The sequence below is a fragment of the Pituophis catenifer genome, unplaced genomic scaffold, assembly GCF_029215685.1.
Source record: "Pituophis catenifer annectens isolate HBS135680 unplaced genomic scaffold, rPitCat1.0.hap2 SCAF_3, whole genome shotgun sequence".
Classification (NCBI taxonomy): domain Eukaryota; kingdom Metazoa; phylum Chordata; class Lepidosauria; order Squamata; family Colubridae; genus Pituophis; species Pituophis catenifer.
In genome coordinates this window covers 214,728,696-214,752,831 of record NW_027256883.1, presented here as the reverse complement: position 1 = coordinate 214,752,831, position 24,136 = coordinate 214,728,696, and the positions used below count along the sequence as shown (strand labels likewise).

General features: G+C 43.9%; 1 protein-coding gene across 1 annotated transcript; it reads right to left on the bottom strand.

The window, feature by feature from the left end:
• Positions 1-42: 42 nt before the first annotated feature.
• LOC139315128 (BPI fold-containing family B member 4-like) lies at positions 43-16,688 on the bottom strand. Its single transcript, XM_070941147.1, has 14 exons — positions 16,583-16,688; positions 14,470-14,578; positions 12,782-12,889; positions 11,084-11,236; positions 10,260-10,323; positions 9,297-9,360; positions 8,185-8,276; positions 7,876-8,055; positions 5,355-5,375; positions 5,098-5,244; positions 4,271-4,338; positions 2,533-2,575; positions 2,386-2,449; positions 43-164 (listed from the first exon to the last, which is right to left on the bottom strand). The coding sequence occupies exons 1-14, from the start codon at positions 16,686-16,688 to the stop codon at positions 43-45; spliced, it is 1,341 nt and encodes a 446-aa protein (XP_070797248.1).
• Positions 16,689-24,136: the final 7,448 nt, after the last annotated feature.

Below are 24,136 nucleotides of genomic sequence, written 5' to 3'. Positions count from 1 at the left end.
AATTGCATGGATAAAGAAACAGTTGGACTCAAGTCAGAAGCATCAAACAAGGAAACACATCCTCCCTTGTTTATCCCTGCTGGTCCCGCTTTCTCCCTCTTGCTCCGAAGAAGACCTCTGCGCAGGATTGGTCCTCTGGTTCAGATACACAGGAGAAGACCGTGCTGAGTAAGGAAAGAGAAAGGGAGAGGAATCAACAACAGAAGGGTGGGAGCCATAAAAAACCAACATGGCGGCCAGGACACTGTGATAGAAACTCAGCTGGGAGTTCATGAGAATCCCATTCCAAAAAAACCCAGGTTCTCCTTTGATCCCTTCTCAGAGTTGCTGGAAAGCCATGGTTATCTTCTCAGGGTGGTCTGGAGGTTTTGACCAGATCTTGGAACTGTGATGGGGAACCTATGGCATGCGTGCCAGAGGTGACACGTAGAGCCCTCTCTGTGGGCACGTGCTCTGTTGCCCCAGCTCAGCCAGCTGGTCGTTGGGTTTCCGAGGCACACATGCACGCCAGCCAGCTGGTCGTCAGGTTTCCAGTGCTCTGGCACACGTGTGAGTACACGTATGCATGCGCCTTTCGGTTTGGGCACCCTGTGCCTAAAAGGTTTGCCATCACTGTCTTGGAGACACACCTGATTTTTTCTTTCTCTCTGGGCATATCCTTATCACAACCAAACAACCAGAACATCTGTTCTTCCCTTAAACCAGAGGTGTCCAACCTTGGTCCCTTTAAAACCTGTCGACTTCAACTCCCAGAATTCCCCAGCCAGCTAAGAATTCTGGGAGTTGAAGTCCACAGATCATCAAACGGGCAAGGTTGCACACCGGGCTTTAAAATGTTTCCAAGATGGATCAGGTTAGCCATGTTGTGTCCTACCAACTTCACTTTTTTTCTCTTTTTTTGCAAATATTGTATGCGTTCACTTCTGCTCCTCAATTGAATTCATTTTTATCCACATGCAGATCAGAGGTGGGTTTCAGCAGGTTCTGACCAGTTCTGGAGAACCGGTAGCGGAAATTTTGAGTAGTTCGGAGAACTGGTAGTAAAAATTCTAACTGGCCCCGCCCCCATCTATTCTCTGCCTCCAGAGTCCCAGCTGATCGGGAGGAAATGGGGATTTTGCAGTAACCTTCCCCTGCCACGCCCACTAAGCCACGCCTACCAAGCCACACCCACAGAACCGGTAGTAAAAAATTTTGAAACCCACCACTGACGCAGATTCCCTAACTTTTCCAAACAAGCATTTGTGTCTCTTCTTTTACCTAATATACATCTTTCTTTTTTTAACAAATACTATATTTTAATGCATCTTGGAGAGTTCATTTAGTATGTTTTTGAACAGGTTTTTCATATAGAGGCAGTCTTATGAACAATGGGCATTCCCAAAAGTAATTATGGATCCAGTTCTGGAGGTACCATGGCCGCCCCTCCCTTCCCCCACTCGCGTGGCTTTATTTGGGTGCCCCACAACCAGCCTTTTTGTAGCTAGAACTAAATTCACACCCAAGGAAAGCGAGCATCTTAGGACCTGCTTAGAACTTACCTCAATAAATTGGATTAAAACCTTGTCCAATATAACAGTCATGACGGGAGGCAGAGGGATTGCGGCACTGAGCAATGCTGGGAGGAAAAATGATGAGTCAGAAGACTGAGAGGAAGAGAGGCAGCTGCTGAACACAACATCCATACCAGGGACCCCACAGGTCCCCTCCTCCTCCTTCTCCTCCTCCTCCTCCTCCTCCTCTCTGCAAACCCCACTCCCTTCTAGCACTAATGAGGTTACCTAGTTGGGTCATGAAATATCTGCAAGAAAACATCCAAACTCATAGAGCACCAAGGAGTTGTCGTCTATTTCTCCTACTCCTACTACTACTGCTACTGCTACTCCTACGCTGTGCCAATCACCCTCCCTTCTAATGCTGAGCACCAGAGACCCCACAGTTCCACTCCTCCTCCTCCTCCTCCTCCTGCTCCTCCTCCTCCTCCTCCTTCTCCTCCTCCTCCTCCTCCTCGCCAATCGCCCTCCCTTCTAGAATTGATGATGTTCCCTAGCTGGGTCATGAAACATCTGCAAGAAAACTTCCAAGCTCAGAGAGCACAACAGTCCTCCTCCTCCTCCTCCTCCTCCTCCTCCTCCTCCTCCTCCTCCTCCTCTTTCTCCTCCTCCTCCTCCTCCTTGCCGATTGCCCTCCCTTCTAGAATTGATGATGTTCCCTATCTGGGTCATGAGACGTCTACCAGAAAACTATCCAGCTCAGAGAGCCCATAGAAAATTGTGTCCTCCAAATTTGACCCTTTTGCCGTCAGATCTTGACAATGCCCAGAGTGCAAACAGGACCCCGGGGCTCTCACCTCAGCCCCAGCCCTGATTCTGCAGAATATCTTACCGTTGAGGGAAAACAAAAAGGTTTCACCCATCAGGTTGCCACAGAGAGGTTCAATGCTGCTGACCTGAAAGCGGAAGATAAAAGGACGTCAGCAGAAATCTTGGGCCAAAAGAGAACGGATGAATATTGCAAGAGAAATCCACTTACATCTGTAATGCCCAAAGCTGAAGAAATCAACGCCACTTTATGACTGAAAGGCAGAAACGAGAATTTACTCAACTTCAAAGAAAGTCACAAAATTTCCTCTTTAAACTTTCTGGCCGTACTGTGTAGAAAATCCGTTTTTTAAGATGAATGAGACTGTTGAATAGATCAATTGAGACATAAGGAAAACGACTGTGCAGTTCACAGGGTCCATGGTAAATTTTATCGGGAGGTTTCCATGGCAACCCCTCAATCTCCAGATGCAGATGTTTCTTCTAATTAAGAGCATCCTTCTTTGTAAATAGCAAGGTTGCTCAACAATTGAAGGAAGTGACCTGAGATCTATTGAGATATGATTAGGCAGAGCCAACTTGGTGTAGTAGCATCAGGGGAGAAAGTGGGAGACCATGAGTTCTAGTCCTGCCTTAGCCAGGAAAGCTAGCTAGTGACTTTGGGCCAATCACCAGGAGATGGTAAATTCTAGTCCTGCCTTAGGTACAAAAGCTGGATGGGTGACTTTGGGCCAATCACCCAGAGATTGGGAGTTCTAATCCTGCCTTGGGCACGAAATCCAGCTGGGTAACATTGGACCAGCCACTCTATCTCAGCCCAACCCATCTCACAGGATTGGGGAAAATAGGAGAAGGAAATACCTCGTCTTGAGCTTTTTGTAAAAATAATAAAGATGAGATATGAATACAAATAAATAAACATGAATATGTACAAACACATCTTTTTTTTTTCCTTACTTTTCTGAAATGGATAAATATGAGTGAATCCTTTGGTCTGTAGGAGCCCCTCCCCCATTATGTTCTGGAGGGAAATTCCTCCAGTGCACACTGAATAAATAATAACTGCAATCAATCTGGATTATTGGTTTTGGGGGCCTTGTGTTTGATTCTATCAGAATAGAGCTGGAAGGGACCTTGGAGGTCTTCTAGTCCAGCCCCCTGATCAAGCAGGAGAACCTATTTCAGATTAAGTAACTGTCCAGTCTCTTCTTGAAAACCTCCAGTGATGGAGCACCCACAACTTCTGGTGGCAAGCAGTTCCACTGGTTAATTGTCCTCACTGTCAGGAAGTTTCGCCTTAATTCCATGTTTCTTCTTTCCTTGACTGGAGAATAATTTGACACACACACCCTCTCCCTCTACTAAGGCTTTATAAAGAGGTACTAATACTTCACCTGATTTTGATTCTAAGCTTCTGTTTATACAAATTCCACAATATCATCCTAATAGTGACCTTCCTTTCACAGAGATCAGTTAATTAGGAGGCTCAGGATGGGATTTTGATCCAGGTCAAACGGAGGAAGCTCCATCTAACAATGGCTTCCTACAGCACCTTGACTGAGCTAAAATAAGGGCCGGAAGTCTGAGCTTAACCTCTTTTGAGGCAACCAACCTACCACATTAATCCATCTTGGTTTAGAAATGGCCTGTGACAAGAAGAGGGCCATCAAGGGCGGCCCACAGGATGTGATCCAACAAGTCAAGATGGAGACGATGCAAGACCATGAAAAGTGAGCAGACCATCAATTGCACCACTGCCATGTTGAACTTTTGGACCATCTCAGTGGACGTTCCTGACAGCCATCATTGTGTCAACATGGGGGCAAAGGGGCATCCTATAGTATGCAAACCCAGCTGGGGCTTCCCAAGGCAGGTGGCCAACAGATCTTCTTCATAATGAAGATCCCACAGAGCAATGGAGATCTGGTAAGAAGAGAAGCAGGTCTCACCCTGAGATGGACAAGGAAGCACGTAGATAGCCGTTGGTCACCGAGAAGGTCGCGCTCAGGCTGAGGCTCTGCAGATGGACAATGGAGAGAGGAGAGATCCATTAGATCAGGGTGTCCAACCTTGGCCATCTTAAAGACTTCTGGACATCAACTATAATTGATTTTTTTTTTTTTTTTAATTTGATTTATATGCCGCCCTTCTCCGGAGACTCAGGGCGGCTTACAGTGCGTTAAGCAATAGCCTTCATCCTTTTGTATATTTATACAAAGTCAGCTTATTGCCCCCACAAACTGGGTCCTCATTTAACCTACCTTAGAAAGGATGGAAGGCTGAGTCAACCTTGAGCCTTGGAGAGATTCGAACCAGCAGTAAATTGCAGGCAGCTGTGTTAATAACAGGGTGCTTTAAACCACTGTAGTACCAAGGCTCGTTAAACCAGGGATGTCCAACCTTGGCAATTTTAAGATTTGTGGACTTCAACTCACATAACTTAAGAGCATCTAAACTAGGATTGTCCAACCTTGACCACTTGAAGACATGTGGACTTCAATTCTCAGAATTGAAGAACATCTAAATTGGGGGTGTCCAACCCTGGCAATTTGAAGACTTGTGAACTTCAACTTCCAGAATTGAACAGGATCTAAGCCAGGGGTGTCCAACTTTGGCAACTTCAAGACTTGTGAAGTCCACAAGTCTTCAAGTTGCCAAGATTGGAGAACCCTGCATTAGACAACCATTGCTAGAACATCTCCTAAAGGTCAACGGTCATCCTGGGAAGCCAACCTGAGACTTTTGGGGCTCATTGGAGATAGTGGGGTTGACTGACCGTTTGCAGAATGACTATGGAAGTTCTTGAGCCATCAGAGTTCTTGACGAAGAACTCGATTTGGGCCGAAACCTCGACAATGGCAAAACCGTTTCCAAGATGAAGCACGGGACTTTGCAAGAGGCTGATCCGGAAGTACAGGATGGCCTGGAGGGAAAAATGGTGGTGAGAAGGAAAACACGTGGAGGGAGGGAAGCCCAAAATATGATCCCAAACGAACCATGTTCTGGGCAGAGTCCTGCAGGGACGTTACCTACCGAGGAGATGAAGGGAGGTGGCTGCAAAGAAAGAGAAGGAAAATCTCAGTACGGCATTCGGAGGAAGGAAACATACAATAACAGAGATGGAAGGGGCCTTGGAGGTCTTCTAAGCAACCCCCTGCTTGAGCAGGAGATCCTAAATCATTTCAGACAAGTGTCTCTCCAGTCTCTTCTCGAAAGCCTCTGGTGATGGAGCACCCATAACGTCTGAAGGCAAGTTGTTCCACTGGTGAATTGTTCTAACTATCAGGATGTTTCTCCTTATTTCCAGGTTGAATCTCTCCTTGTTCAGTTTCCATCTATTGTTCCTTGACTGGCCTTCAGGTGATTTGAAAAATAGCTTGAGCCCCTTCCTCTTCTCTGGGGCAGCCCCTCAAATACTGGAAGATGCTCTCCTGTCTCCCCTGGTCCTTCCCTTCACTAGACTAACCAGGCCCAGTTCCTGCACCTGTTCACTGTATGTTTTAGCCTCCAGTCTCCTCATCATCTTTGTTGCTCTTCTCTGCACTCTTTCTAGAGCCTCAATATTTTTTCTTATATCATGGTGATCTCAAACTGACTAGTGCAATATAATGCAATACTAACACTTCCCGTGATTTGCATTTCTCTGTAATGTTCTCTCTTTGTGCTGAAATTCTCTTGTTCCTTTCTTAAGCCTGATTATCAGAAAAGTTTGGTAAGAAAATATTTCTGAGTCATACTTACATCTGGTATCAGAGCTAAGATAGCGGCTCGCAGTTCGTCAGCTCCAGAAAACTGAGGAAGGCAAGGAGGGAGGGAGGGAGGGAGAGGCAGAGAGGAAAGAAGGGAGAGAGAGAGGGAGGAAGCAAGGAAGGAGGAGAGAGGGAGAGAAGGGGGGAAGAAGGAAGGGAAGGAGGGAGAGAGGGAAGGAAGGAGGAGAGAGGGAAGGAGGAAAGAAAGGAGGGAGGGAAGAAGCAAGGCAGGAAGGAGGAGGGAGGGAGGGAAGGAAAGAAAAAAGAAAGAAGGGAGAGACCAAGGAAGGGAGGAGAAGGGAGGGAGAGAAGGAGGGAAGAAGGAAGGGAAGGAGGGAGAGAGGAAGAGAGGAAGGAAGGAGGAGAGAGGGAAGGAGGAAAGAAGGGAGGGAGGGAGGGAGGGAGGAGAGGAAGGAGAGAAGGAAAGGATTAATGATTCAAATACCTGCATTCTCGGTATGTATATTCAGCATTCAGCTGTATGAAGCATCATACAGAATTAATACAGAAAGTTTCTACTACATAATGTATCTCTGTGCTGCAAATTGCAGAGCAAAGGTGGGGAAAGTCAAAACTTAAATATTTTATCTATATTATTTTTAGGGGTGGCTTCTTTTTTTCTTCTTCTTCTTTTTTCCTTTTCCTTCTCAATAAATAATAAAGCGGAGACGTTGGCATTAAGCTGCATTTTTATATCCTGAGAGCCCTCCGACATACTCTGCCTAGGATCCTTTACTATCGTTACGTGGAGCTCTTCTTTTGCTTTCCTGCAAAAGGCCCCAAGTGCCTTTGTTTCTCTTTTAAGCCTTATGGGAGGGGCCAATCATCTCCAGGCCTTACTCCCGAGTCATCCCTTTTGCTTTAGTTGCTCTTGCCTTCTGGCAGCTCTACACATGTGCGCACTAGGACCAGGCTCCTCCTGTTCCTCTGCCTCCCTGCTGTCTGACTCTGGAGGCTCTGGAGTCCGTGCATCGCTCCCAGATGGCCCTGGCCCCATCTTTGAATTCCTGGGGAAGGCCCAAATGATGCAGAGCCCTCGCCTGGGCCTTCCCCAGACTCCACGACTGGCCCATGTTCCTCCCCAGAGTCCTCGCTGTCCGACTCTGCTGCCAGCTCTGCAGGCTGCTGGCGGACCACAACAGAATAGCCTCCAACTGGAAAATTCCAGATCTGTTCGGACCCAGCCTTAGCAGAAGCAAGAAACAGACTCCTGGTCATGAAAAACCCCTCTTTATTTCCCACTTGTGAATTAATGGCATTCACCCACCAAAAAGTCCAAGCAAGAGTCCTTCAAGGAGTTAACTGCAGTAACAGGCCTCATCAGTTCCTTGCGATAATTGCAAGCCGAAAAGCTGCAAATTAAGTTCTGGCAAGCAGTCTCTGTGGCACGAAACACGATGAGCCAAATCTCCAGAAATACGAACGGTTGTCTCCTACGACCACCACTCCCTTTTCCTTCTATTTATTCCGCTGCCAGGGAGGGGCCATTCAGCGTTCACCTGTGCTTTGCTTCCTGACTTGATTCCTTGTCCTCAGTTCTTCTCCCCTCCTAACTGCATATGTGCATCTGGAACAGGCCCCAGCTGTTCTTCCTCCTCACTCATCTCAGCCTCTAAAGGCCGCTGCCTCTCCGGTGGCTGGGAAATGTCAGATGGCCCTGGTTCTATCTCTGTGTCCGATGCAGAGCATCCATCAGAGCCTTCCCCAGGCTCAAGAGCTGGCCCACGTTCCTCCCCAACCTCCTCATCGTCCGAGTCTGCCACCAGCTCCACTGGCGGGCCACAACAAGATCTGTGTTTCCTTACCACGTTGGGCGTGCAGCTGAACTCCTGAGGTTGTATCCTGAGGACCACCGAAAGGAAGATGTTGAATACAGCGGCATGGACACACTGGCAATAACGATATTTCTCCAGCGGGGGCAGGATTATATCTGGGGCCGAATCGGGGATGGAGAGGAGACCTTGGCCCCTGATGTCAAAGTCAACCTAGGAAGAAGCCAGAGGAGACCCTTCCCAGCATCAAGAACAGAGCATGGGAGGCTCGGGTCACATGAGAGACCCCACCCAAAGCCAAGGGGTTTCTTTGGAGGGAGAGGTGCTACTTAGGATACTTACAAAGAGATGTAACCAGAGGATGTTATCGATTATATTAGGCAAGCTGGCCAGTTGACACCTCAGGCTCCCAAAGGGCTCAAATGGGATGACCACTGTGGGGAAAATCAAAGGCCCGTAGAAGAGAATTTAATTAATTTAATTTAATTAATTCAATTTATATGCTTTTTTTTTTAATTTGATTTATATGCCGCCCTTCTCCAGAGACTCAGGGCGGCTTACAATGCGTTAAGCAATAGCCTTCATCCTTTTGTATATTTTATACAAAGTCAGCTTATTGCCCCTACAATCCGGGTCCTCATTTTACCTACCTTAGAAAGGATGGAAGGCTGAGTCAACCTTGAGCCTTGGAGAGATTCGAACCAGCAGAAATTGCAGGCAGCTGATGTAAGTGGATGAATGTTGGTTGCTTGGGATTATTCCCCCAGGAATATGTCTAGCTCAGCCACCAGAATATAAAATGAGTGCAAATCCCACTCCCTTCTACCCCTGAGGATGTTCCCTAGTTGGGTCATGAAATGGCTGCAAGAAAACCACCGAGCTCTGAGAGCACCCAGGACCCCACAGTTCTCCTCCTCCTCCTCCTCCTCCTCCTCCTCCTCCTCCTCCTCCTCCTCCTCCTCCTCCTCCTCCTCCTCCTCCTCCTCCTCCTCTTCCCTGCAAATCCCACTCCTTTCTAGCATTGATGATGCTACCTAGTTGGGTCATGGAATGTCTGCAAGAAAACCACCAAGCTCAGAGAGAATCAAGGACCCCACAGTTCTCCTCCTCCTCCTCCTCCTCCTCCTCCTCCTCCTCCTCCTCCTCCTCCTCCTCCTCCCTGCAAACCCCATTCTCTTCTGGTACTGATGATGTTACCTAGTTGTCTAAAGGGAGGCTGTCCTTGTTAGAGTTCATAGAATGATTGGGCTGAAAGGAAACTCTGAGATCTTCTAATCCAACCCTCTGTTCAAGACAGGAGCCTTATACCATCCCTTGTCCACCCACCCCACCCCACCAACCACCATCCACAGCCAACATCTCATCCCTCCCTGACTTAAGGGAAGCAGAAGATATTATACTTCAATGGAACTCAGGGAGAACATCAACGGAGGTGACAGGACATGGAAGCTCACCGTTCATCGTGTCCAACAGCCTATCTCTCACCACATCGACGGCAATTTGTAAGATGTTGCAAATCTGCAGGGTGAAGACAGTTGAAGAATCAGAGGTTTGAACGTGACCGTATCACTGAGGAAGCCAAGGGCCTGGAGGTTCAGAGCTCTTTGTCTACTCAACGTTCCCCCATCAGTGGTCTTCAATGATCAACGTCAGGGGTGTCAAATTCAATTTCATTGAGGGTCGTATCAGGGCTGTGGTTGACTTCAGGGGGGGCTGGGTGGGTGTGGCCAACTGGGTGGGTGTGGCCAACTGGGTGGGCTGGGCCAACTGGATGGGTGTGGCCAACTGGGTGGGTGTGGCCAACTGGGTGAGCTGGGCCAACTTGAAGCCACTCCCCAAACTGTTGGCATGCTTCCTCTTCACATTGGATAGACTGGGGTAAAGCGAAGCAGGCCGGCCCCTTACATTTTCCAGGATGTCCCCACGGACCAAATCTGACCACATCGCGGGCCAAGTTTGACCCGCTGGCCTTGTGTCTGACACCCCTGATCAACAGGATCGGAATGACAGGGAAGACAGAAGAAAGATCCATGTCCTTCTTGATTCCAAAACGGCTTGTTTTCAATCAGAACAGAACTCAAAAGAAATTCAGAGCAACCAGCAAGAAAAATGTGAAGAAAACGGGTGTGCCAAAATACATCGTTTTGAAGAAATTAGAATGATAAAGAACCATTTCCATATCCAGCTCCTCGTGTTCTCCTCATAACTAGTCCCTTGGCCATCTTCAGAGACCTTCTCTGATCTTCTTCCCATTTAACGGAATAATAGAGTTGGAAGGGACCTTGGAGGTCTTCTAGTCCTACCCCATTCCCCATGGTGCTCGTTAAGCCAAACCATGATGGTCATTCCTAAACCATATTGATGTTTTTGTCTTTGTTGAGTTTCCTACACTCTTTGCTGTTGGAGGAAGGCCTTACCTGTATGTTGATGTTGCCGATTATTGAGTTCTTGATGGTGTTAAGTGCTGTGGGTGTAAGATTCCTGCAAAATAAATGAAAAAGTACAGATAGAAGAGAATATTTTTTAGCCCAGAGTTGAACTATTGTTGAATGGACGTAGCACCGGTGATGTTGCCTAGTTGGGTAATGAAAGATCTGCAAGAGAACAACCAAGCTCAGAGAGCACCAAAGACCCTACAGTCCTTGTCTTCCTCTTCCTCTTCTTCTTCCTCCTCTTCCTCTTCCTCCTCCTCCTCCTCCTCTTTTTCTCTGCTAACTCCACTCACTTCTAGCACTGATAATGTTCCCTAGTTGGTTCATGAAATCTCTGCAAGAAAACAACCATGTCTAGCAAGACCAAGGACCCCACTGTTCTCCTCCTCCTCCTCCTCCCCCTATCCCTCTTCCTTCTCCTCCTAAACTCCCCTCCTCCTCCTCCTCCTCTTCCTCTTCCTCCTCCTCCCCCTATCCCTCTTCTTTCCCCTCCTAACCTCCCCTCCTCCTCCTCCTCCTCTTCCTCTTCCTCCTCTTCCCCATCCCTCTTCCTTCTCCTCCTAAACTCCCATCCTCCTCCTCTTCCTCTCTGCAAACCCCACTCTAGCAGTGAAGATATTCCCTAGTTCATTGATGAAACTTTGCAAGAAAACAACCAACTCCAGCAAACACGAAGGACACCCTCCTGCCCCACCCCACCCCCCAATTAAACCTCAAAAGAGTCTTGCATACTCCTCCTCTTCTTCTTCTTCTTCTTCTTCTTGTGACATATCCATCATCGGACATCGGCGATCATGTTGAATACTCACACACTGAGAATTTCGATGGTAATATCTCCAAATAAAATATTACATTCCCGGAAGATCACTCTGAGAGATCCTGCCTGATAATCTGTAAGTTCAAATTTGACACTGGATTGAAACTCCACGGAGATTTTGATCAGAGACGGGATTCCAGCCAATCTAGGAAGTGACACACACACAGTAAACGTACATTCTCCATCTCCCAGAATTCCCCTACCAGCATGTGCTTCCTGGATATCTATGGAGATTCTCCATCATCCAGGTCAGGGTTGTCCCAAAAGTATTTTTTCAAAAAGGCAACTGGACTTTTCTTGTTTATTTGTTTTTTTCCCTTGAAAATGAAATAGAATTAGACCCAGAGATTTTTTTATTAGGAATATATAAACAAAATATTAGAAAAGAAATGACATATTTGATACATCATATAATTACGGCGGCCAGAATAGCAATTGCACAAGTTTGGAAGATGAATCATTTGCCAACCGACCAACAGATAATACAAAAAATATATGCATGTGCGGAATCAGATCAATTAACACTGAAATTAAAGGATAAGGAAAGGTCAAAGTATTTTAAGGTATGGGACAAGTGGTATGATTGGATTAAGCGAAAAGAAAGTGGATAAGGATATACTTAGTAAAGTATAAAGATAATTTTGATGAGTATTAAATTAATAGTGAGTTTTAAATTAAGAACTGATAATTGGGAGTGTATTTCCATGCTTATTTCATATAAATACCAACAATGACTTCACCGTCATGAGGATGAATGTGGGACTAGGTTATGAAATATATAATGTGTAGAGGAGAAGAATATATATAGATATGTAAAAGAATAGAAATGAAATGTCAATTATAAGATTTTTTTTATTATTATTTGATTTATATGCCGCCCTTCTCCGGAGACTCAGGGCTGCTTACAATGCGTTAAGCAATAGCCTTCATCCTTTTGTATATTTATACAAAGTCAGCTTATTGCCCCCACAAACTGGGTCCTCAATTTACCTACCTTAGAAAGGATGGAAGGCTGAGTCAACCTTGAGCCTTGGCGAGATTCGAACCTGCAGTAATTGTAGGCAGCTGTTCTTAATAACAGGGTGCTTTAGACCACTGTACTACCAAGGATCTTATGATATAGATATGATCTATGTATTTGAATTTTTTATTATGGTTTTAATTGTTTTTATAATTGTTTGATAATTTAATAAAGTTTGTTTTTAAAAAAAAATTTAAAAAAAAGGAAATGATCGAAAATGTTTTGCTTCTCAGCCAAGAAGCTTCTTCGGTTCTGGAGAAGCACCTTTGGGCTGTGCTGGCTGGGGAATTCTGGGCGTTGAAGTCCACTCATCTCAATGTAGCTACGTGTGAGACACAAGGAGGTAACAAGTGAAAAACCACATTCACATTGTTAGGTTTTGGAGCAACGGGAGAAAAGAGAACCCTTATACCAGTGAGAAATTTGCATTTTCCACCATTCTGTTTTGCCTGCCCTTGAAGTTGCAAAGCATAATTTCTTGAGTGACTCCAAAATTTGGAAAGGACATCAGGTCAACTTTAAAGACAAATTCGTTGTGCATCCAATCACACTTGACCAATAAGGAATTCTATTCTATTCTATTCTTAATTTCAAGACGTGAGCCACGGGCTTTTCGACCTCAGCAGCTTTAATATGGGTAGACATGGACATTGGAAAGGTCCTACTCACAGAGAACCACCAATGCTCAGGCGGATCCCGGTAATCATTTCAGCTCCTCTGAGTCCTGGCACATAGTTCAACTTGTGTGTTGTGAGCACCACGTCCGCAATATTAAGCCTGAAAGAGAGAAGAAGATGAAAGTCAGAGAGATTGAACTGCGAACGTTGGTCTGAAAAGGAAACGAAGGAAGATCTACTTCTGTAGGAGATTCAGACCAGACAGCTGACACCATCTGTACATGGTGGAGCCAACAAGCCCATTGTGGCTTGGCTGATACATTGAAACTAGCCCCTTGGCCATCTTCAGAGGCCTTCTCGGATCTTCTTCCCATTTAACAGAATAACAGAGTTGGAAGGGACCTTGGAGGTCTTCTAGTCCAACTCCACCTGCTCAAGCAGGTGACCCTCTATCATTCCAGAGAAATGGCTGTCCAATTTATGGAGGCAAGTCCTTCCACTGATTAATTGTTCCCACTTTTAGGAATTGTCTCCTTATTTCTAGGTTGCTTCTCTCTTTGATTTAATTTCCACCCGTTGCTTCTTATCCTGCCCTCAGATGCTTTGGAGAATAGCTTGACCCCCAAATCTTCTTTGTGGCAGCCCCTGAGATATTGGAAGACTGCTATCATGTCTCCCCTAATCCTTCTCTTCATTAAACTAGACATACCCAGTTCCTGCAACCGTTCTTCATGTTTTAGCCTCCACTCGTGTAAATTAGAATAAAATAGAGCTGGAAGGGACCTTGGAGATCTTCTAGACCAGTCCCCTGTTCTGGCAGGAGAACCTATACCATTTCAGATAAGTGACTGTCTAGTCTCTTCTAAAAAACCTCCAGTGATGGAGCGTTCACGGTTTCTGAAGGCAAGCAGTTCCACTCGTTAATTGTCCTCACTGTTAGGAAGTTTCTCCTCAATTCCAGGTTCTTCTCTCCTTGATTAATTTCCACCCATTGCTTCTTATCCTGCCTTCAGGTGCTTTGGAGAATAGGTGGACCTCCTCTTCTTTGGGGCAGCCCCTTAGATATTAGAAGACTGTTATCATTTCACCCCTAGTCCTTCTTTTTATTAAACTAACAAAACAGAATAACAGAGTTGGAAGGGACCTTGGAGGTCTTCTAGTCCAACCCCCTGCTTAGACAGGAAACCCTACAACCACTTCAGGCAAATGGTTATCCAGTCTCTTCTTAAAAACTTCCAGTGATGGAGCATCCACAACTTCTGGAGGCAAGATGTTCCACTGAAGAATTGTTCTAATTGACAGGAAATTTCTCCTTAGTTCTAGGTTGCTTCTCTCCTTGATTAATTTCCACCCATGGCTTCTTGTCCTGACCTCTAGTGCTTGACTCCCTCTTCTTTTGGGCAGCCCCTGAGATACTGGAAGACTGCTATCGTGTCATGCCTAGTCCTTCTTTTCACTAAACTAGACATACCCAATTTCAGCAACCGTTCTTTATGTTTTAGCCCCCAGTCCCCTAATCCCCTTGGTTGCTCTTCTCTGCACTCTTTCTAGAGTCTCAATATCTTTTTTTCTATCATGGTGACCAAAACTGGATCCAGTATTTCAAGTATGGTCTCACTAGTGCAATATAGAGCAGTCCTAACACGTCCTGTGATTCCTTCCTAAGCTTAACCCAAATGTTCCTCAAAGACTCTTAGTGCAAAACATCTCCAGAAGGTTACCTTCTTGATGGCCACCTACCCATTGATATTTATCAACCCAAGTAGTCCTGAAAGCTGAATATCTTCAAGGGCAATCTTCTTCAATTGGTTCTGGAGAAGCCCGTCCTTTTTCAGTTGACTGCCCACAACTAGAAGACAATCAGTCCATCCATGAGAAGACATTTCTGATTCTCCATCCTTAAAGCAGGACCTTCTCCTCACTTTCCACATGTAGTAAATACCCAGGGCAAAGGCAAACTATCTTTGTGGTTGAAGGCCATATCTGGTATAGCTTCACAAGATGGGGAAGTCCCATGGGGAAGATAGCTAGGAGATAGGGCAGAATGAGCCACCACCTTGGAGGGGAGATGAGGGGATGGAAATGTAATAAATAAATAAATAAATAAAAATGAATCATAAATAAATTCCCTCTTTGAGGGAGAGGGATGGTTTAGAAATACAGGTGGTCCTTGGGTTACAGCCATTCTTTTAGTGGTCAAAAGTCCCTTTTTTCCATGCTGTTCGGTCACTAAACAAACCATCATAAATTGAGAACTACCTGCAACACATAGATTTTAAACCAGAAATATTTTTGTTAGGTATAAGACCAGAAAATTATGACAAAGGGACTATATACTTAATGTTACGTGTATTGACAGCTGCAAGAATCGTATTTGCACAATACTGGAAAAATGAGAATACCCCACCAGATGAAAATATTGGACTGTGCAGAAATAGATAGATTGGCATTGAAAATAAAAGATAAAGGAGACACAGAATACTATTTAACGTGGAATAGGTTTTGTCAATGGTTAGAGATAAGAGGTAGAAATTAGATGAAGAAAGAGTATTGTTAAGTTTAAGTAAAACATGAATGTTGTCTATAATTATATGTATGCCAATATATTTAATGGGAACATAAATAAGAGAATATAATTATAAATATGGTTAGAATTATTTTGTTATATTATTATTGCTCTCAGTATATGTGTTTTCTTTTTTCTTTCTTCCCTTTTTGTAAAATGGTATGCCCGGAAAATACACTGTATTCAAAATACTTATATATAAATAAATAAAACTTGACTTTTTTAAAAAAAAATTCCTTTTTTCAGTGCTGTTCGAACAGTCACTAAACGAACCATCGTAAATTGAAAATGACCTGTATTTCTGACATGGTCACCTTCCATGGAATGACTTAAGAAACATGTTCCTAGTCAAAGAAACAATGATAATTTGGAGTAAATATTTTGGGCATAGTATTGATTTGGACAATTGGCATTCTCTCTGGTAAAAAAAAAATAAAAATTACATTAGCAACTTCATATACGGAAAATTTATATAAGATGTTTTATAGGTGGCACCTCCCCCTACAAGATTAGCATGAATCAATAAGGGAAATTCTTTGGCATATTGGAAGTGTGAGGTGGCTCCAGGGAACTTCTATCATATGTGGTGGGAATGCCCAAAGACAAAGAAATATTTGAATCTGATAAAAAGTTGGTTGGAAGAAATTTTGTTAATAAACATAGAAGTCAAACTGGAATTTTTCCTTTTGCGAATGACAGAGGGCAAATACAAGAAAGACATAAATTATCTACTACTGCATATACTTACAGTGGCACGGATAGCCTTTGCACAGAAATGGAAAGAGAAAGATACCCCAACTGAAGAGGAAATACTACTAAAAATTTTCAACTGTGCAGAAATGGATAGACTCACCTTGGAACTCAAGGATAAAAGCGAAACATTGTACTATAAAATCTGGGTAAAATTCTATGAATGGTTAGATAAAAGGAGGATAGCCGAGACAAATGTGTAGTGTTAGACTAGAATTATGTACGTTATTACAGATAAATATGTATGTGAATGGTATAGATAGGTATATGGAGGTATAGATATGTATAATTGTATAGGAATAAGGTACAAATTACTATTATTATACTATGTTTAAATAATGTATAAGTTTTTATTATATTACCATTAATATATTATGTATTAGTTTAAAGTGTTGGAAGATGCTTTGGACCAATGATGTCATATCTATGTCCAATGTTTTTAATCTTGAACTACTAATAAAAAACTTTAAAAAAAGAAAAAAGAAAGAAAGAAACATCTTCCTTTGGAGGAAAATGGCCGAGGGTCTAATTCCTTACCTGATTCATATTCTGCAAAGCTCAGCATGGAGATGATGCCCAGTTTCTTTCCTTCTGAAAAGTTGACCAGGGTCCCGAAAAGGACAAGGACCAGAATCTTCCACATCGTCCCGTAGTCACACCTGTCGTTGAAAACCAAAATCACTCCTCCCAACACCATTTTTCTACACCTCCTATGCCAGTGATGGCTAACCTTTTTGCCATCGCGTGCCAGGAGAGGGGGGGGCAGGGGAGGGTCACGCACGCATGTGCCCACGCACATGTGTGTGCAACCCCCTCCCCCCCCACTCCTGGCACATAATGGCCTGGTAGGCCCGTTTTTTTTTTCTTACCTGGTTCCAGATCCTCTCTGTGTATCTGGGAAGGGCGAAAACAGCCTTCCCCACTCCCTTGGAGGCCCTACGGAGGCTGAAAGGGCCCATTTCCCAACTCTCGGTGGGACAGGAAGTGACATTTTTTGCTGTCCCCAGCCTCCAGAACCTCTCTAGAAGTCTCTAGGAGCCTCTCTGGGAGTCTCTAGGAGCCTCTCTAGGAGTCTCTGGAGGCTGGGGACAGGAAAAAAACTTCCCACCGGGAGTCGGGAAATGGGCCCTTTCAGCCTCCGTAGGGCCTCCAAGGGAGTGGGAAAGGCTGTTTTTGCCCTTCCCAGATACACAGAGAGGACCTGGAGCCAGGTAAGAAAGAAAAACGGGCCTTCCCCACCCTGCCCCCAGGCCCTCCAGAGGCAGGAAACAGCCTGTTTCCCTACTTCTGGTGGGCCCAGAAGGCCCGAAAATCAGCTGGCTGGCGCGTGCATGCTCCCCAGAGCTGAGCTGGCGTGCCCATTAATATGGCTCCGCGTGCCACCTGTGGCACGCGTGCCATAGGTTCGCCATCACGGTCCTATGCAGAAAGGAGGCTCCTATTTGGCAGGAAGTGGTAGAGTTGGTTGCCAGACCCCTACAAGGCTACCTCGATTGAAAGAACGAGTCTGGGGGGGGGAATATTTATAGCCCAGGGTTGAACTGTGGGGTTCAGGGTGCTCTCTGAGCTCTGTGGCTTTCTTGAAATGCTTTTACGACCCAACTAGTGTCACTGATAGGAAGAACCACTTACATATAAACAGAGAGCAGACTTCACATGATCCCCTTGCGAACGGGTAGTAAAGGTAAGTAGAACCCACCCCTGGCGTGCATGTACACCAGGGAGCTGATTTTCCAGTTTCCAGCACTCCCACGCGCCTGCGAAGACCAGCTGGCCGGTGCACTGGAGCCCGGAAAAGGAGCAGGCGATGTCTGGCATGCCCGGAGAGATGGGTCTGCGTGCCACTTCCGGCACGCATATGCCATAGGTTCACCATCACTAGTCTAGCCTGTCAGTCAGGGGTGAAATGCTCCCAGTCCGGACAGGATCGCCCGATCTGGTAGCGATGGAGGCGGGTGGTTCGGAGAACCAGTTGCAAAAATCCCTGCCTCCCTCCCATTGCCCAGCTGAGTCGCGCAATCATCAGAGGCTTTTTTTAATTTATTTTTAAAAGGCTGAAATAACGCTTTTAAAAGTAAAAAAAAAAAAAAAAGCCTCTGATGATCACGCAGCTCAGCTGGGATCATCAGAGGCTTTTAAAAGCATTTTTTCTGCAACAACCTCTTCGGCCGAAGAGGTTATAGAAAAAAATGTTTCTAAAGGGAAAAAAAGCCTCTGCCGATCAGGCAAGTCAGCTGGGATCGTCAGAGGCTTTTAAAAGCATTTTTTTCACAACGTCTTCAGCCGAAGAGGTTGTAGAAAAAAATGGGTTTAAAAGTTAAAAAAAAAAAAAGTTGGCCACGGCTACTCAGTCATATTACCCCCACCACCAAGCCATGCCCACAGAACCGATAGTAACAAATTTTACATTTCAACACTGCTGTCAGTGTATTAAGACCTACCAGAGGTGGGAAGTTGTCCTGAGAAATTCCTGGAGCCCCTGCCTAGCGACTGTGTTGATGGACCTTCAGAGCTGAGGGCCGCCTCCTGGTCCTTCTCCTGCTCTCTGAAGCAGCTTGGAATTGGCCATCTTTATATGCTGAGCGTCTAGCCAAGAATGAGGAAAACCCATGCAAATGTCTGGTCTCCTGTGGGTTTTATGAACTCTGGAGGGAGGGAGGGAGGCCAGGGGTTCAATCACCTCAAAAGATAACCAAGGAATGAACCTTTTCTTGTCTAACCGTTTCTTCCCTCCACTCAACCCTAAAGATGGATATCCAAAGTTTGTCACCACGGTGATAAACCAGAAACCAGACCCAGAAGTGATAACCATTTGAGTTTTTGGTTCTACATGCAATGCATAAGAAACTACAAAAAGTTCTCAACCTACATCTACAAGGGGAACCAGAATTTCCATTGTTAAACTGATCATTAAATTGAATCGTGTCCAATTTAATGAACTTTTTGGCCACTGTGGTTAAGCAAATCACTGGCCATGAAGCAAATCCAGCTTCCTCCATGGACTTCAGTGATCAGAAGCGGTTGAGAAGATCCCAAATGATCCTCCTGTGATTCTGGGATGCTGCAACCATTACAAATACATCCAAATTCAGAAGAGAGGCAGCCAGGGGAACTCTTGCCTAGCTCCCAAAACTTGAGGAAGAGGTCCATGGAAGAGGTGCATGGAAGAAACTAGACGGGGGGGGGATTAATGGAATATATATCCTTAATAATAAGAGGGGAAATCAGAACTTGAACGATGGTAGTATTAAGAATGTTTGAGCAATATAATGATTGCAGTGGTGGGTTTCACATTTTTTTACTACCGGTTCTGTGGGCGTGGCTTGGTGGGCATGGCAGGGGAAGGATACTGTAAAATCTCCATTCCCTCCTCACTCCAGGGGAAGGATACTGCAAAATCTCCATTTCCTCCCAATCAGCTGGGACTCCAGAGGCAAAGAATAGACGGGAGTGGGGCCAGTCAGAATTTTTACTACCGGTTCTCCGAACTACTCAAAATTTCTGCTACCGGTTCTCCAGAACTGGTCAGAACCTGCTGAAAAACCCAGCTCTGGGTGATTGACATAAAAATAGCATGCTGAAATATTGAATAATTAAATAATGGAAGATTATAATTTAACATAAACATGTGTATGACTATTAGAACCATATAAGCCTGTTAAATGTAACAAATATGATTATTAATATTTTATTTGTAGTAAAAGGAATAACACTCAGAATACGGTGATTGACATAAAAATAACATATTGAACTATTGAATAACTAAACAATGAAAGATTATAACTCAACAAAAATATGTGTGCTGTTACGAGAACTATATTTAGCCGCCCTGAGTCTCTGGAGAGGGGCAGCATATAAATGTAATAAATAAATAAAATTTAATAAATAAATAAGCTTGTCAACTGTAGTAAATATGATAAATATCATTTTATTTGTACTAAAATGTAAGACACTTAGGTGCCATACTGTTCATGCATTGATATGTTTGTAAAAAAATAAATGAAAAATAAAAAACTTGGGTGGGCGAGGAAGAGGAAGGATGACTTCCATTCTGCTGCTTTCAGCCTCCATAGGCTGCAGCTTCACCAAACAGGATTGTCCTATCAGCTTCATCCAACAGGTCTCCCATAGAGCCAATCTCTCATTCAATCGTCTTCTCAAATAAATCTCAACCTCCAGCATGGCAGGAATCTGGTTTGGTCTGTTTTGGGGGAAAAATCTGACTCAATAACAGGTCCAGGAGTGCAGGACACTGAGTTAGGTTTCCTTGGTGACATTCACAAAAGTTCAGTGCCAGATGTTTTATAGATGGCATATGCCACCAGAAAGATTAGCTAAGATGTTGAAAGATAAATCAGCCAAGTGTTGGAAATGTCATCAGTTGCCGGGATCATACTATAATATGTGGTGTTTGTGTAAAGAAGCAAAACAATATTGGGTGAAAATACAAACATGGTTAGAGGGAATGTTGCAGCAACATATAGAGTTAAAACCAGAGATATTCTTATTGGGAATTTTACCAGAGAATTATAGCAAAGAAGATACATATTTGATTATTCGTATAATAACAGCGGCTAGAATTGTATTTGCACGAATCTGGAAAGCAGAGAAAATCCCGTTGGAAGGAGAAATTATAAAGAAAATTTTAGAATGTGCAGAAATGAATAGATTAACATTGAGAATAGAAGATAAGGAGGAGTCAATGTATTTCAAGACATGGGATAAATTTTATGATTGGTTAGAAAAGAAATATGAATAAGGACATAGAGATAAAATAGATAGAGAAAAATGGGAGAAAACAATTAGAAAAAACAGATACCATGTCAAGTAAAAGGAGAAAGGGGAGGGGGGGTAAAAGGGAAAAAAGTGAGATATTATAAAAATGTACGCAAATGATGAAATAAAAATAAATAATAATTGAATAAGAAATTGAAATGAACAGACTGAAGATAATGTATTGTGTAAGGTTCTCACCGCGATCTATATGTTGTTGTATATTTTGTTTGCAAAGAAATAAAATAAAATAAAAAAGAAATTGAAATGAGAATAAAGATAATTAGGAAATCGCGGCTGCTCGAATACCACTTTAGATTGAACTGAAAAGGGAAACAACAGGAGAGAGGGGAAGGAGTAGAGAGAGAGGAAGGGAAAAGAGAGGAGAGGAGAGAAGAGGAGGAAGAAGAAAGGGAAAAGGAGAGGAAGAAGAGGGAGGGGAAAGAGGAGTAGAGGAGAAGGTTAGAAGGGGGTAAGAAGAGAGGAGTGGGGGAAGAGAAGGGGAAGTAGGAAAGAGAAGGAGAGGAAGAATGAAGAAAGTAGGAGGAGAAAGAGGAAGGAAGAGAAAGGGAGGAGAAGAAGAAAGGTTGGAGTAAAAGTAAAGGGTAAAAGAGCAGCCCCGAAAAAGTAAAAATGAAAAATGAAAGTTAAAAGATGAATGAAAAAATAAAAACTTTTTTTTTAAAAAAAAAAAAAAGCTCAGTGCCAGTATCCAACTGGCAGTTGTGAATTTTGCGGAACGCTAACAATGCAAGCATGCATGTGAAATTCTTGCATTAATGGCTTCAACTTCTTGGCGCTCATAAAAGAGCTTCCTGCTTCTTCATTCTCTTAAACTGGTTTCATAACTAGATGGAGCGGGTCGGTAGTGGTTTTCAGTTACCTTCATTACCAGTTTGGAGCTATGCGCTTGCTTCGCTCACGTGCGGGGCTTCTGCCCATGCGCAGAGCGTCCATGGTGACGTCCGGGCCAGAAGTGGGTTTCAGCAGGTTCTGAGCAGTTCTGGAGAACCGGTAGCGGAAATTTCGAGTAGTTCAGAGAACCGGTAAATACCACCTCCGACTGGCCCCGCCCCCATCTATTCTTTGCCTCCCGAGTCCCAGCTGATCGGGAGGAAATGGGGATTTTGCAGTAACTTTCCCCTGGAGTGGGGAGGGAATGGAGATTTTACAGTATCCTTCCCCTGGAGTGGGGTGGGAATGGAGATTTTACAGTATCCTTCCCCTGGAGTGGGGCGGGAATGGAGATTTTACAGTATCCTTCCCCTGGAGTGGGGCGGGAATGGAGATTTTACAGTATCCTTCCCCTGCCACACCCACCAAGCCACGCCCACAGAACCGGTAGTAAAAAAAAAATTGAAACCCACCACTGGCCCTGGCAGATGGGCAGCTGCTACCAGTTCGTGTGAACCGGGGCAAACCGGTAGAAATCCACCACTGGAGCGGGTCTATCGAAATGTGTAATTGACAGAAGCATAGATAAGGAATAACTCTTCGCTCGGAAGAAATTTAAATCTTCAGGCCAAGGTGACTTAGGGGTTCTTGGTGCTCTCTGAGCTTGGTTCTTTTCTTCCAGGCGGCTCTTTCTTTAAATTGTGGCAACCGAAACTTCACGTGATCTTGATTCTATCCCTTATTAGCAGGACTGCCAGATTCTGGAGCAGCTTTGTTCCCTAGGCCGTCCGTCTGGTAAACTCATAAGATTCGTTTCTCTTGTCATAAACATGTATAACTAGACTGTGTTGTTTCTCTCTGTCATATAATCTATGTGGGAATATACATCATTTTATATTTATTTATTTATCTTGTCATGTTTACCGTACTTTTCGGAGTATAAGGCGTACTTTTTCCCCCCTAAAAGTGGGTGAAAATTGCAGTGTGTCTTATACACCAAATGTTGCCGAAGCCCCGCCCACTCGCCGGCGCCCACCTTTCAGCCGTTTTTGGCCTCCGCGCATCACGTTTTTGGCCTCCGCATGCCCCATTTTAGACTTGTTCCAGGCTGCGGAGATCACCACAACACATCGCTACCAATCAACACCTTCACGTGTCACATTTTTTGCCCCTGCGCATTGCGTTTTCAGCCTCCGCACATCCCGTTTTTGGCCTCCATGCGTCGCATTTTCAACCGGTTCCAGGTGGCAGGAATTGGCAGCGACGGCAATCAACACTGCCTGGAACTGGCCAAAAATGCGACACGTGGAGGCGATGATAGGCTCTGGCGATCCCCGCAGCCTGGAACAGCTGAATGGCAGTATTCCAGGAGGCCGATCCAACTGCCAATCAGCTGTTCATGCTAAATCAGGCTGTGATAACATGCTGAAGCTGACCAGGCTGTTTGCTGTTTGCTGCAAGGAGGCCAGATGAATACCGATGGATGCTGGTAAGCAGAGGCTGAATTTTTTTTTCTTGTTTTCCTCCCCAAAAACGAATTTGCGTCTTATACTCCGAAGCATCTTATACTCCGAAAATAAGGTATGTAGTGTAAAATTGGAGGTGGTGCATGCATTGAAATTTCATTTTTAATGTATGCCAATTAGTGTACATTCAAAGTGACAATAAAGTTATTCTATTCTATTCTATTTTTTAAAAAACATGTTTTATTGGTTTTTTTCTTTCACACACATATTTTATGAACAGAGTATTGACCAAATCATATATAATTTATCATATCCAAATACACTTTACATAATTTCAATTTCTGCCAAAGTATTCTTTTTCCCTACTTTTGTATCTTATCTTAATACTTCTATACTTATTATATAAACAGTATCACCATCCGCCCTCAAATCCTAATTTCTTAACATTATTTCAGTTGGTTATCTTAACTTATCTTATCCATTGTTAATCATATATATTCTCTTTTAACTTTCATATTAGTTCATTCTTCATCCTAATAAGTTTGAGTATACTCAAACTTATTCTATGCTATTCTATACTATTCTATTCCATTCCATTCCATATTTTCTTTTCTATTCTGTTCTGTTCTGTTCTGTTCTGTTCTGTTCTGTTCCGTTCCGTTCCGTTCCATTCTACTCCATTCCATATTTTCTATTCTATTCTATTCTATTCTATTCTATTCTACTCTACTCTACTCTACTCTACTCTACTCCACTCCACTCCACTCCACTCCACTCCACTCCACTCCATTCCATTCCATTCTATTCCATTCCATTCTACTCCATTCCATATTTTCTATTCTATTCTATTCTATTCTATTCTATTCTATTCTATTCTATTCTATTCTATTCTATTCTATTCTAGTTCACTTCATTTCTATTCTATTCTATTCTATTCTATTTTATTCTATTCTATTCT

Excerpts from the sequence above, each read along its gene's own strand:
- LOC139315128 (XM_070941147.1), bottom strand. The coding sequence starts at position 16,688 with ATGTGGAAGATTCTGGTCCTTGTCCTTTTCGGGACCCTGGTCAACTTT. Across the intron at positions 12,890-14,469 it reads GGGTTGATAAATATCAATGG|GCTTAATATTGCGGACGTGG; the intron begins GTAGGTGGCCAT and ends TCTCTCTTTCAG. Across the intron at positions 11,237-12,781 it reads CTGAGCATTGGTGGTTCTCT|ATTGGCTGGAATCCCGTCTC; the intron begins GTGAGTAGGACC and ends GTCACTTCCTAG.